The sequence below is a fragment of the Hyperoodon ampullatus genome (assembly GCF_949752795.1).
Source record: "Hyperoodon ampullatus genome assembly, chromosome: 6".
Taxonomy (NCBI): Eukaryota; Metazoa; Chordata; class Mammalia; order Artiodactyla; family Ziphiidae; genus Hyperoodon; species Hyperoodon ampullatus.
This window is the reverse complement of record NC_136919.1, coordinates 37,424,171-37,437,107: the sequence shown is the minus strand read 5'-3', so window position 1 is coordinate 37,437,107 and position 12,937 is coordinate 37,424,171. Positions and strand designations below refer to the sequence as shown.

The window sequence follows — 12,937 nt, the reverse complement described above, 5'->3', positions numbered from 1 at the left end:
ACAATGAAGAGTAGCCCCCGCTCGCCACAACTAGAGAAAGCCCACGCGCAGCAACGAAAACCCAACACAGCCAAAAATAAATAAATTAATAAAAAAAATTAGGCTAAGTGCAAGGAGCCAGACACAAAAGGCCACATATTCTATGATCCCATTTTTATGAAATATCCAGAATAGGCAAATTCATAGAGAGCAAAAGCAGATTAGTGACTGCCAGGGGTTGAGAGTGGGGAAAATGGAGCGTCTGCTACTGAGTATGAAGTGTCTTTTTGGGCTGACAAAAACCCTCTGGAATTAGATAATGGTGGCAGTTGTAAAATCTTGTGAATATACTAAAAATCACTACATTGTATATTTTTAAAAGGTGGATTTTATGGTATGTGCGTATGGTATTGCTTAAAGTAGTGTGAGTAAGATTCCTATTGTTTGCAAACAAGACTCCTGACCAGTACACCCCTGAATCCAGGAGGTCACAGCCCCTGTGAAACTGCCTCCCTCACCCTCCACACCTGCAGACTGACACTGCCAAGCTCTGGCACAGGCTGGGTCTTCTGCTCCAGCTACTCCTCCTGCCTCTGTCCATTTGGGAAATATCTACTTCTTCACTCTCCGGCTCAAATACCATCTCCTTTGGAAAAGCCACCACCCTCCTGAGCACAGTCACTCCTTGCCCCACTCCCTACATGTTATTTCCATAATAACCGTGCACATGTCATGGGTGTCCACCTATCCCCTCTCACTGGCCAGTTCAGTGCCCACTGGCCTGACTTCCACGCCAGCGCCCGCACTTCTTGGCCCGACTGCTCCCCCGGCTGCTCAACCTGCTTCGCCCACCCATGGGGCAGGCTGGAAAGTGCTTGGGCATTAATGCCCAAACACCCCATCCATGGGGCGCTCAACCAATGACTGACAAGGGCTGCTGTTTGAAGACCCCAGGTCCCTCACTGGGGTGGGGATGACCGAGGTACGTGTTCTGTACAGGCTCCCAGAGGTCCCAGTTATTGCTTCTAAGGCAATAACAACACCTAGCGTTTTCATAGTACTTACTGTGTGCCAGACACTATTCTAAACACTCATTTAAGGGACTTCCCTGGTGGTCCAGGGGCTAAGACTCCGTGCTCCCAATGCAGGGGGCCCAGGTTCAATCCCTGGTCAAGGAACTAGATCCCGCATGCCACAACTGAAAGATCCCACACATGGCAATGAAGATCCCATGTGCCACAACTAAGATCTGGCGCAGCCAAATAAATAAACATTAAAAAAAACCCACAAAAAACCCCCACTCATTTAATCTTCAGAACACCACCGCAAAATAATCCAAAATTTAACTAGGGAGACGCTGAGGCGTTACCAGGTCAAGAAACTTGCCCAAGGCCTCAGAACTAGTAAATATATCTAGCATTTTTCATATTCTATTGCAACCATCTGGATATATGTCTCTCTTCTGCACTGGACGATGACCCGCTCAAGAGAGAGTACTTTTTTTTATCTTTCTCAACGTCCCCAACATCCAGCACAGAGCCAGGCATGCAGCAGACACTCAAGAGATTCAAGTTTTGGAAAGTGCCTGCACTCTGCTGCCCAAACATGCCGTGTGCTTTTCCCGCCTCTGTGCCTTTTCTCAAACAGGACCCCTGAAACATCTTTTTTGCATGTGCCTCTTGCCCTTGTCTCCTCCTACCCCCAACACACACACACACACACACACACACACTCACACACGACAATAATTCCTGATCCCTGCTCTGTGGCAGCCAAAATGAGGAATTCTGCTGGGCAAGGCAAACAGGAGAGAGCATATGACCCCCTCTAGAATCTAGTAAACAAACCCAATTGCTCATACATGAACTACTGCACCTTCGCCAAGCTGTTATTTATGTATTTATTTTGAGAGACTCTTATCTGCCTTCTTCCCCGTAACCTCCACTAACCCCCAACTCTCCCCTGTCCTAAAGACCTTCCCTCAACCCTGCTTTTTCCCCAAGCTACCACCCTTCTTACTACGAACTGCTACGACCTCCCGCCTCACATTTGATTGCTAATATTCACTTTGTTTAAATTCTGACCTCAACCTCTACATCTTCCACTCCCATCTCTCTTTGGATCTGCTGGGGTTACACATTTATATAATACAGAAGAGCTGCCCGGAGGCAGCATGTGCGCTAAGCCTTGAAGTCTGAGTGGGCTTTCAAAGGCACTGTTCAGACAAACTCTGACCCAGCTCCTGACTTCACACTGCATTCTAGTCACTTTTACACTTGCTCACACTTGCTTCGCAATCTGTGTTCCCCCCTCAGTGAGGGCACCAGTCGGCACCAGTCTCCTAGACTAGAAAACAACCAGTCATCCCCACTGTACCGTAACTAGTCATCTTTACATTTTCTGTTCTTTGTTCTTCCAGGCGACAACTCCAACCTAAACCAAACGGACACATTTCTAACTTACCTCTTTCACTGCCAGTCTCTCCCCATCCCAAGCACTGATCACACATTCCCCTGCTCAAAAACCCTCTACGGCTGGCTCCTGCCTAAAGAATAAAAGCTAACCTCCACATCAGAGCATTCGGAGCAGTCACAGCCTCCTCCTGCTGTGTCTTCCCACCTCCTCTCTCACTAATCCCCACCTCTAGACTCTCCAAACCCACTCCCAACACATGACCCGACACAGTGCAACCCCAGCAGGCACAAGTCTTTTCCATCTCAGGAGCTTTGCTCAAGCTGCTCCCCTGGCCCTGACGCCTTCTGCACCCAAAAGCCTCCTCAGACTTCAAGGACCTGGTGAAAACACACCTCTGCCACCAAAGCTGATCTGCAGATAATACACTCTGAGAGTGGGGCTGACCAATAGGAACTAAGCAACCTCCTCTTAACGATCCCAAAGTAAAACTTAATTTTCACTTAACATTTTAAGGTCGACGTATTTGGTCTTTTTTTTTTTTAAGTTTCAAGTGACAAATCAAATCAAATTGAATAGTATAAACAAAAGGGCATTCATGACCTCCTGTAACCAGGATGCCTGCGGAGCAGTGCCAGCTTCAGGCACAGCTGGCACAGGTGGATCCGGGATTCAAGGAAGCTTCAGGGCCTGTCGCCCTCTTTTTCTCCAGCTCCACATTCCTCTCTGGCTTCATTCTTAAGCAGGCACTCTCCACATCACAAGAAACAAAGGCTCACAATCCAACAAAAAGAGAGATTCTTTCCCCCAGCAGCCATCCGAGCAAATCTCTGTTTGGCTATTTGCCTCTGCTAGGGTCACATGTCCACCAAGGAAGCTATCTGGGCCATGGATGACACAGGTGAAAGACCAAAAGCAGGAGGAGGAGAGAAGCCAGGGAGCTTCTCCCCTACCCCAACCCCTCCTCTCTGGTTCAGACAGCATCCCTGGCCTTAGCTGCTTCCTCTCCAGGGCTCCCTCCGCCTGCGGTCCCTGCTCTTGTTGAGCAGCCCTGCCATGGTCTAGTTCCCACAGAAGCTCCAGGATTCTTCTAATGTCACCTCCTCCCATTGACTCCCCCCCCAGCCCTGAGGGTGACTGCAGTTTCCTGCTATCGCTACTCTCTGGGTTACCTCCCTGTCCTCTGCTTGACTTCACATGTTTCCCAGCACCTATGTAGCTAATTCCCTGTATTAAGTCTCTCAGTTTGAAAAACCTACAGTGGTTTTTATTTCCTGACCAGACCACAACCGATACTGAAACTGACAAAGAATAGGCAAAAATGTACAAAGAAAATGTGGAGAGGTCAGTATCGGGGAATCACCACCACCACCACCGTCTCACAGTTACTAAAGGCTCACTATGCATCAGGCACTCCTCTAAATATGAACGCAATGGATCTTCATATCAACCCTGTGATGCAGGTACTTGTTATCCCCTTTCACAGAGGAGGAAACTGAGGCTCAGAGAGGTTAAATAATTTACTGTCACAAAGACTGTAAGTAGTGGAGCTGGGATTAAAATCCAGACAACCTGGCTCCAGAGTGCACACGCTCTAAAACACAAATCCCAGTGAGGAGAGTTTCAAGCAGCGGGTTACTCAACAGGATCAAGTGCTACCTACCAAGAGGTCAGGGAAGATAAGGATGTGAAGCGTCTACTGGATTTAGCAATAAGGAAGTCACGAGGCACCTTGAGTAGTAAAGCCAGAAACCAGACAGCAGTCGGCTGAGAAGTAAGCCAGAGGTTAGGAAGTAGAGACAAGAGGAGCAAACCTAGAGACAAGAGGAGCAAATCTCTAGGACATGAGATGGAGGAGAAGGAAGCATCACAACAGTTTTCTTTACTTGGTTTGTTTTAGAAATGAGAGCAACTTGAGCATGTTGAAACATTAATGGGAACGCAGAAACAGACCCACAGACATAGAAAACAAACTTATGGTCACCAAAGGGGAAAGGGGAAGGGGGAGGGATAAATGAGGTTGGGATCGAAATACACACTAGTATATATATAAAGTAGATAACCAACAAGGACCTACTGTATAGCACAGGTGACTATACTGAGTATTTTGTAATAACTTACAAGGGGAAAGAATCTGAAATATTTATATATATCATATATATATATCAGGTGTACAGCAGTGATTCAGTTTTATACTGATATATATATATATAACTGAATCACTTTGCTGTACACCTGAAACTAACACATTGTTAATCAACTATACTTCAATTTAAAAATTAAAAAAAATTTTTTTGATGGGAATGAGCCAGTTGATAGTCTGAAGACACAGGAGTGACAGCAGGGTCTCTAAGAGGCCAGAGGCGGCGGGCCATACACTCCAGGATCAGCCTTAGCAACTGGGGGCAAAGAAAGGGCGGCCACAGATTCTGATCATTTTGAGTTTGGTGAAAGGAAGTTCTTTTACAGTGGCTTCTGTCTTCTCTAAGGTAGAAAGTGAGGCTATCAGCAGAACAGGAGGGTGGGGTAGGGACGTGGAAGGTGTGAGGAGCAGAGAAAAGCTTCAGATCAGCCACAGTACAGAGTGGGAGCCTCTGTGGAAAGGAAGGATGGCCCATGGGACCTCCCTGGCAGTCCAGTGGTTAAGACTCTGCACTTCCAATGCAGGGGGCGCGGGCAACTGGTCGGGGAACTAGAATCCCACATTAAAAAAAAAAAAAAGAAAAGAAAGAAAGAAAGGATGGCTCAGCACCACCGAGGCCCCAACTGTGCTTGGAAGCTGTGAGGTTACACTGGCAGCAACTCTCAAGGTACCTCCGCACCTGAGGTGCAGGCAAAAGACAGGAACAAATGGAATGACCCAAGTTGGATGTAAAAGGAGAGCAAAGGAACTGCATTAAGGACAGTGGCAGGAGCAACTGACAAGTTAAGCCGTGGAATCTAAAGGAGGCAGGTGAAATCAAGGGGTCAGGGAACAGGTGTAGGCAGTTCTCACTGACTGGGAGGAGGGCACGGCAAGATAAGAGCTTTGTAATGGCATTATTTCAGGGCAGGAACAGTTGTAGGTATTATAATGCAGGGATGTGGCCGGGGGAGAGGACAAATGAACTGGAAAAAAGGGGAAGGTGACTAGATAAAAGGTCAAGAAACTGATAGTTTTAGAGATCTGGACAGAGCCCCCTGAAGTAAAGGCATGATTTGAGAAGACAGTTAGTTGGGGGGTTTCAAGATTTTAATGAACAAGAGAAACAGGGAAGTTACAAAGTGACAGCAAAGAAGGCAGTGGAAGGTCTGTAGTGGACATCTGTGAAACAACAGACGCTGGTCCAACATTCATTCGTTCCTCCTCCTTCTAGGAGGAGCAGCCTGACTTTGCTTTGGAAACCACCTCCTTCCTCCCCAGGCACAGAGAGGGCTTCCAAAGTACTGGTAAGAGTCTATGCCTTAGCTTTACATCTGTGTTCATTTTATTATTCTTTAAACTGTATAGATACATTTTATTAATACAGATGCATTTCTGTACTTCACATATTTATATTTCACAGTTAAAACATACACACAAAAACTTCCCTTCTCCACCCTCCAAAGATAAGGACCTGGTCCAGGCCTTGGGCAGTCAGAGTTACAAAGACTGGCTTCAGCACCTGACCCAATTTAGGCCCAGGAGACACTAGGCCAGAGCTTTTGCTGGAATTATCAAGAAAGAGGTATTCTCTTTCTGCTGGAGTTGCAAAGCTATATCCCTTCACCAGCTTGAGAACAGAGCTAACACAGAAAGGAGAAAGCAGAGCCAAGAGATGACAAGTGACAGCCTCCCGACATCATTTGAACACCTAGTTCCAGCCATTCCGGAAACCAAAATACCTGGGGCTTTTCAACATGAGCCAATAGATTTTTTTCTTTTCTTCAGCCAGGTTGTATTTGGTTTATGTCCTTTTGACGGAAAAGAAACCTAATTCAGTGGAATAGTCAAATAAAGGATTCTCAATTCAACAGCCTGTGTGATCCTTTCAACACATAAATCAAATCACACCCTCCTTCTGCTCAAGTCCCTGCAATGGCACTCAAAGTCAAGGCCAAAGTTCCCAGAGTGGCCTACTGGGCCCTAGACCATCTGGCCCCCTTCCTCCCTGCCCCTGGCCAAGGACTCCCCATTGCTCACTCTGCTCCAACCACACTGGCTTCTAGGGTAGTCCCCATCACAGCGGGCAGGAGCTGCCAGGCCTCTGCTTTGGCCATTTCTTCCACCAGGACACTCCTCCAGACATCCACTCACCAACTGCCTCACCTCCATCAAGTCTTTGCTCAAATCTCAAGTTCTCAGTAGGGTCTAACTGAAGCCGCCTCCCTTCAGCCAGTGATCCTGAACACTCCCTCCCCACCCCCAACTTTTTCTTCCTTTCACAGCATTTATTACATAAAATAGTACGTACTCACTAAATTATACCCAATGAGGGCAGGGGTTTTCAACTGGTGGATTTGAGTTCCTAAAACAGTGCCTGGCTCGTAGGACGCCCTCAAATATTTGCTGAGTGAGCAAATACAATGACATGAGCATCAAAGGGGCAGTACTTGATTGTTAAAAGGCAGTGGAGAGGACTTCCCTGGTGGTGCAGTGGTTCAGAATCCGCCTGCCAATTCAGGGGACACGGGTTCGAGCCCTGGTCCGGGAAGATCCCACATGCCGCAGAGCAACTAAGTCCATGCACCACAACTACTGAGCCTGTGCTCTAGAGCCCACGTGCCACAACTACTGAAGCCTGTGCGCCTAGAGTCCATGCTCTGCAACAAGAGAAACCACCGGAATGAGAAGCACATGCACCACAACGAAGAGTAGCCCCCACTCGCCGCAAATGCAAATAGAGAAAGCCCGCGCACAGCAACAGACCTAACACGGCCAAAAAAAAGGCAGTGGAGAGAAAGGACACTACTGACCCGCATCTCCTGAACCTGAAATAAGTGGAGTGTAGGAGGAAAAGACACCTCCATTTTGAAGACTTCAGGGGAAGCAGTGACTTACGGGGGCTGGAAGTAGGTGGAAGAGTTCAGTGAAGAGACTGAGGATGTGGGTAGAGGTGTTAACCACAGGTGGGGCTTGAGAGGGCTTGGTGTTAAGTTTTGGGAGGTACACAGGTGTTAGAGGTTGAGTCAGGGGAGAAGCAAGCCCAAAGTGGTTTGCAGATGAAAGTAAAAGAGACAGAAAGGGCCAAGTGGTTTATTTACATTTCAGGTGGAGATGAAAGATACAGGGCTAGAAGGTCTGGGGAGTTTAGCCAGCATCAAAAGAATTCCTAGCAACCCTTGGTAGATGGAAAAGATTCTTCCTTTCACACCATGGTTTGAATGATTTTCAATTTTGTGGATGAAGAGGCCATCACATTTGGTCTTTTCCTCCTTCCCAGAACCCCAGAGGCCACTGAGAAGTGTCCGCTGGCCGAGAAGAAAGGCTTTCCTGTTCGTGGCACCTCAGCAATTCCCCTCTGCATAATATAATAACCCTGCACTATGAGCAGCCTGTCAAACCCTCATTCTCCAGAACTGACTCTGAATCAGGCATCCAGGATCACAACCCCAAGGTCCATTATAAAAGGCAAGAAGACACAGGCTTCTTTTCAAAGACAGACCATAGCACTCAACGCTCCTACCTCCCCTCTGGTGAACCCCGCACTTCCTAGGCAAGAAAAAGCAGAGCAAAGGGAAGGCTTCCTTCCACTGGTCCTGACTCACCTCTGTTGCTTGGTAGCTTCTCTCTGCAGAAATTTCTCCAGAGTTATGAGAACATATGTGTATGCCAAGATTCAAGGAAAATGTTACTCCCAGTCAGAGGAAGAAATTATACTGCTAAGGAAAAGTGGCTAACTATAAATCAGGCCTTTGGGAGTGATGTCATTTTGATGCTCCTCGCAGCTCTAAGGAGACTTATTAAATATTCAATAATTAATAATAATGCCTTCAAGACCATCTCTCTCATGGAACTGTCCCTGTAAAGGAAGCCAGAAGTAATTAGACTTAGGCTTGACTTCCTGTCCACCAACTAGATCTCAGGGATACAGGGCATTTGTCTTCCCAGTACTTAGTAGCAAAATGCCCACACTTCTGCATCAGGTGTCCTCCAAGAATGGATCATTAAGCAGATATTTAAAAGAGCCACCTGGAGCAGGCAGCTTCCAAGATACCCTAATGATTCCCGCTTCCTGGTATTCATACCTTCTTCCCAGGTTGTACCAGTGATGGCCAGTGTGACCAATAGAATAAGGCAGAGATATGTCGCTTCCGAGACCAGATTACACAGGACTGTGGTTTGAGTCTTGGGATCTCTCAATCTCTTGGATCACTTGCTCTGGGGGAAAGCAGGTGCCACATCAAGAAGCCCTATGGAGAGGAACTAAGGCCTGCCAACAGCCAAGAGAGTGAGCTTGGAAGAGGACCTACCCCCAATCCAGTCTTCAGTGACTGCAGCCCTAGTCAAAGTTTGAATGCAAACTCATGAAACACCTGAGTCAGAACCACCCAGATTTAAGCTGCTTGCAGACTTCTGGCCCACAGACACTATTTTCAGATGCTAAATGTTGCAGTAATTGGTTACACAGCCATATATAATTAATTCACTATCCTACACAGACCTGAGAAAAAAATCGTAAGTTTAACCTCAATTCCTATCCTACATGCACATAGGACCAAGTTCTCTGTACATAAGAAAGCAAATTATTCGTTCAACAATTACTTATTGAGTGGCAAATATGGGCAAGGTATTTCCAAGCGACTCAAGCCTTCGTATAGTCCATAATCTTCTATAAAATAAAGAGAAATACTTACAAAGACACACACACACACACACACACACACACACATCCAGCTGCTCAATCCATTGGTTTTATTAGCTTTTTAAAGTTTACTTGCTACTAATGCTTTGCCTCCTCACCCAACTTGCCCCACTCTTTGCTTTCAAAAACCCTCTTGGGAAGGTACATCAAGTCCCACTTCCTGGCTAACTTGACTGCTCAGTGCACTCACACTCATTTTTACTGTACCACATGCCCTCCCATCTAAGGGGAAAGAAATTTGGATCCCCTGATCCCATTCAGTATTGGGACAAGGAGGCCTTCACTTAGTATTTTACTAAGAGGCATTCACTTAGAATTGTTCTCCACACCTGTGATCAGGTGTAAATACTAATTCCTGCAATTAGTGACTAAGTGGCAACAGCAGCGCTGATACAATCACAGCTCAAGTCCTGATCACAGCTGAAGTGGCAACGGGGGGAAGGGAGGTGCCGCCCCTAACCCCCCACTGTCTCTCAAAGCAGCAGGAGGGTCATATGCTGCTCTAAGAAAATGAGGAGCCCCCCTCTACGCAAAAAAGGTCAAAGGGCGACCTTTCTTCCCTTCAGCCACAAAACCAGCCTCTGCCAAACCTAAACAGCGTGGGAGACAGTGAGAGGTAAATAGAGCCCCAGACAGAAAACCCCAGGGCCACTCTCCTCCCGCTGCCGGCTGGGGTCGGAGTCAGGTGACTCCTCAGGGCACAAAGCAAACCTAAACAAAGATCACTGCCCCCATGACAGACGGGGGTAAGAAGCCTCTGGCAGTATGACCACGGAAAACCATTAACTCTTGCTTCTTTGCAGTCGCAGCAAACTAGAGGAGCTACAAGTGACTCGGCAGCTCAGCCTTCAGAGATGCATCTGGAGGAACCGGGACCCCATCCCAGAACACAGGCTCTGAGCACTGCACGCACGCCTCCAGCCACAACGGGCAGGCGGGACCCCTCCCCACCAGCTGTCACTGGCCTCGCGACCAGTCACAGTCGGGCAAGCCCGTCCCCTCTGGCCGCTCCGCCAGAGGCTGGGACCCCGCGGGGGCGGCAGGGAGGAGACGCTTTTTCCCAAGGCTCTGGGGCGAGGGCACGCCTGTCCCCTGGAAAGGGGCGCCAGGGTGGGCGCGGCCCGGTGCCCAGCGGGGCTCCAGATCCCTCATCCCGCTCGGGAGCGAAACGAGCCTCCCAGTCCCCAGCCCCGCGCACCCACCTTGTCGCCGAAGCTGCGGGCCGTCAGCAGGTCCGGGCTGGGCGTGCTGTCGCCGCCCACGGCCTCCTCGCTGCTGGAGCCGGCCAGCGGGTGCGGCATGTCGCGCAGGGAGTGGGGCCCAGTGGACGGCAGGGCCTTGGGGGGCCCGGCCGACATGGCGCGCACGGCTCGGGACGCGCCGCCGCCGCTTCCTCCTGCAGCCCGCCGCCGCGGGCTTCCCCAGAGCCCGGGCCGAGGCCCCGCTCGGCCGCGGCTCGGTTGGAGGCCCAGCACCAGCCGGGCTGGGAGCCACCGCCACCGCCACCCGCCGGCTCGCGTCTGCCCGCGCCGCGCTGCGCCGGGCTGGGCCGGACTGCTCCGCTCCGCTCCACTCCGCTCCGCGCCGGAGCCCGTGGCGGACACGCTCGCACCTTAGCCAGGGAGCCCAGCCCGCCCCGCCACGCCGCCCAGCCCGTTCGCCGCCCCGCCCCCGCGGCCCCCGGCAGCCCAAGGAGGGGGAGGGGGCGGGGAGAGCGGGGGAGGGGGAGGGCGAGGCGGGCAGCTCCGCCCTCTCCCGCCGTCCCGCAGGAAGTGCGCCCTGGGCCCTCCGCCGCTACCCACCGAGAGTCTAAGCTCGCCTCCTGGCCCGTTGGGGGGGGTGCGCGCAGACCCCGGAGCTAATGTTTAATGGAAATCAGAGGTGGAAAAAGATGTTGGAGGATCCTGTTCCATCCCACCCGCGTTTACTGCTGCGCCCAGGGGCAGCCACGCTTGGGGCTGGGGGCTTTAGGACACGCACGTGAGTCGGGATCTTCTGGCCTCTGAAATAACCCAGGATAGGAGGAATTATGACACATTTTATAAGAATGACGTAAAAGGTTATGAGGCTCCCAGGAGATAGAGACATCACGCGGGGAACCTAGAAGGAAATTCAAAGACGCAGTGTGGAGTTTCTTCAAATGCCCGCTGAGATCCCATGCCATCTTGCTTCTGCAGTTCACCGGGTTTATGTAAGGTTAAACCTCAGAAGAGTGAGCATCAGTAAATAAAGAGGGAATGCTACACATGATCTAAGACTCTTTAACTCACACCTCGACCAAACTGCCGTTTGAAAGAATCGTGAGGTTCCCGTTTTTTTTTTTCATGCTTCTGTGCTTCCTTTCCAGGTCTTTGGCTGGGCTGGATTCTGAGCTTTATTTGCTAGCAGAATGGAGATAGTCAAGGCGTTACTTGGCTATTTGACGGTGGAAGTTCACCTCTTTTTTCCACCTTACCTGGCTTCACAGCTTCTGTGCTCAGGGCCAAGTCAGTAGAGGCCATCAGCCCATGTAAGAACAAGTTGATACTAGAAGAGTAATGGGGAGGAGGCCCGCTGTAAGGGAGCACACTTTCCCGATCTATTCCCAAACTCTTTAGGTTCGTCCAGTTTTACCTGACTAATCTTGAAGTCGGGATTCACTGTGGTCTCCACCACCCTTTTCTTCTAAAGAAACAAGTGATACTTCAGCAGGAGGAGAATGCCGAGAGCTGAAGCTGACCCAAAATATCATCCAGGGATTCACTGAGCTTCAGAGACCTTCCCTTATTTCCCCTGGTCTAAGTCATCCGGCCTCAGTCCTCAAGTTATCTTTTCTCTCCCCCATGTGGGTCTGCCCTGGTTGGGGAAAATAGAACTCAGAGGACACTGGGAACAATTTTTTAAATGCTGCATCTACCTCACAGGAATGCCAGTGTCCGGTCCTCTTGGAGTTGAGTAAAATTAATACTTTTATATTCAAGGGCTGCTTACAACTACAACAGACCCTATTATCTGTTCTTCTGATTAAAACAAATAGCATGAATATAACTAGAAATGAGTGTTCTATAGATGTATAACATAGGTATTTTTTTTATTGAATGATGTTGTTTAACAGCCAGGCCACCTTCCCACAATTGAGATCTCATTTTATTAAGACTCCACACAGCTTTCTCCTCAAGATGCCAGGGAAGAGTGAAAAGAGCCACATTTGAATTCCTGATTGTTAACTATAAGTGGGTGATCATGAGCAAGTTACCTAAACGAACCTGCTTCCTGACCCAAAAAGAAGGACAGAGAGCAGGTAATAATATTTACCTTACTTGGTGGTTGTGAGCACGAAACAGCCTTCGGTATGTAATATTCCCAGCCAAATGCTGCCATGGAATAGATGCTCCCTGAATGTTAATTCCCTTCCTTTCCCTCTCTCTCATGCTTTCTCTACTATCCTTATGAAATGATAATCATAAAGTTTTCATAAATAAACATGCTGTCTCCAAACTCCTCTATTTGCTCATTTTGGGTCAGAGTATCATTTTTCTATGCTCCCACCATTTAAAAAACAAAAACAAAACAGAGTTCCTGAAAGGCCATATGAAACAGTTTATTTTCCAGTTTCCTCGTTGGTCAATGGCATGTGGCCACAACGATCCAGAGGGTAGTCATCAAAACTAAAGAAAGTGAATTTCTATGGAAAACATTTTTGGGATAAAGTTTCCACCAGTCAAATTTAGCCCAGGACTGCC

The 12,937-nt window shown here is 48.9% G+C and overlaps 1 protein-coding gene across 1 annotated transcript in view; it reads right to left on the bottom strand.

Moving 5' to 3' along the window:
• The window catches only part of SNX30 (sorting nexin family member 30), a gene marked incomplete at its 5' end in the record, with an annotated part of 102,729 nt that extends 92,156 nt beyond the window's left edge, over positions 1-10,573 (bottom strand). Inside the window, one exon of the mRNA XM_079706031.1 lies at positions 10,418-10,573. Coding sequence (XP_079562157.1) covers positions 10,418-10,573 — 156 coding nt within the window. The remainder of the gene's footprint in view (positions 1-10,417) is intronic.
• Between the last annotated feature and the right edge of the window lie 2,364 nt (positions 10,574-12,937).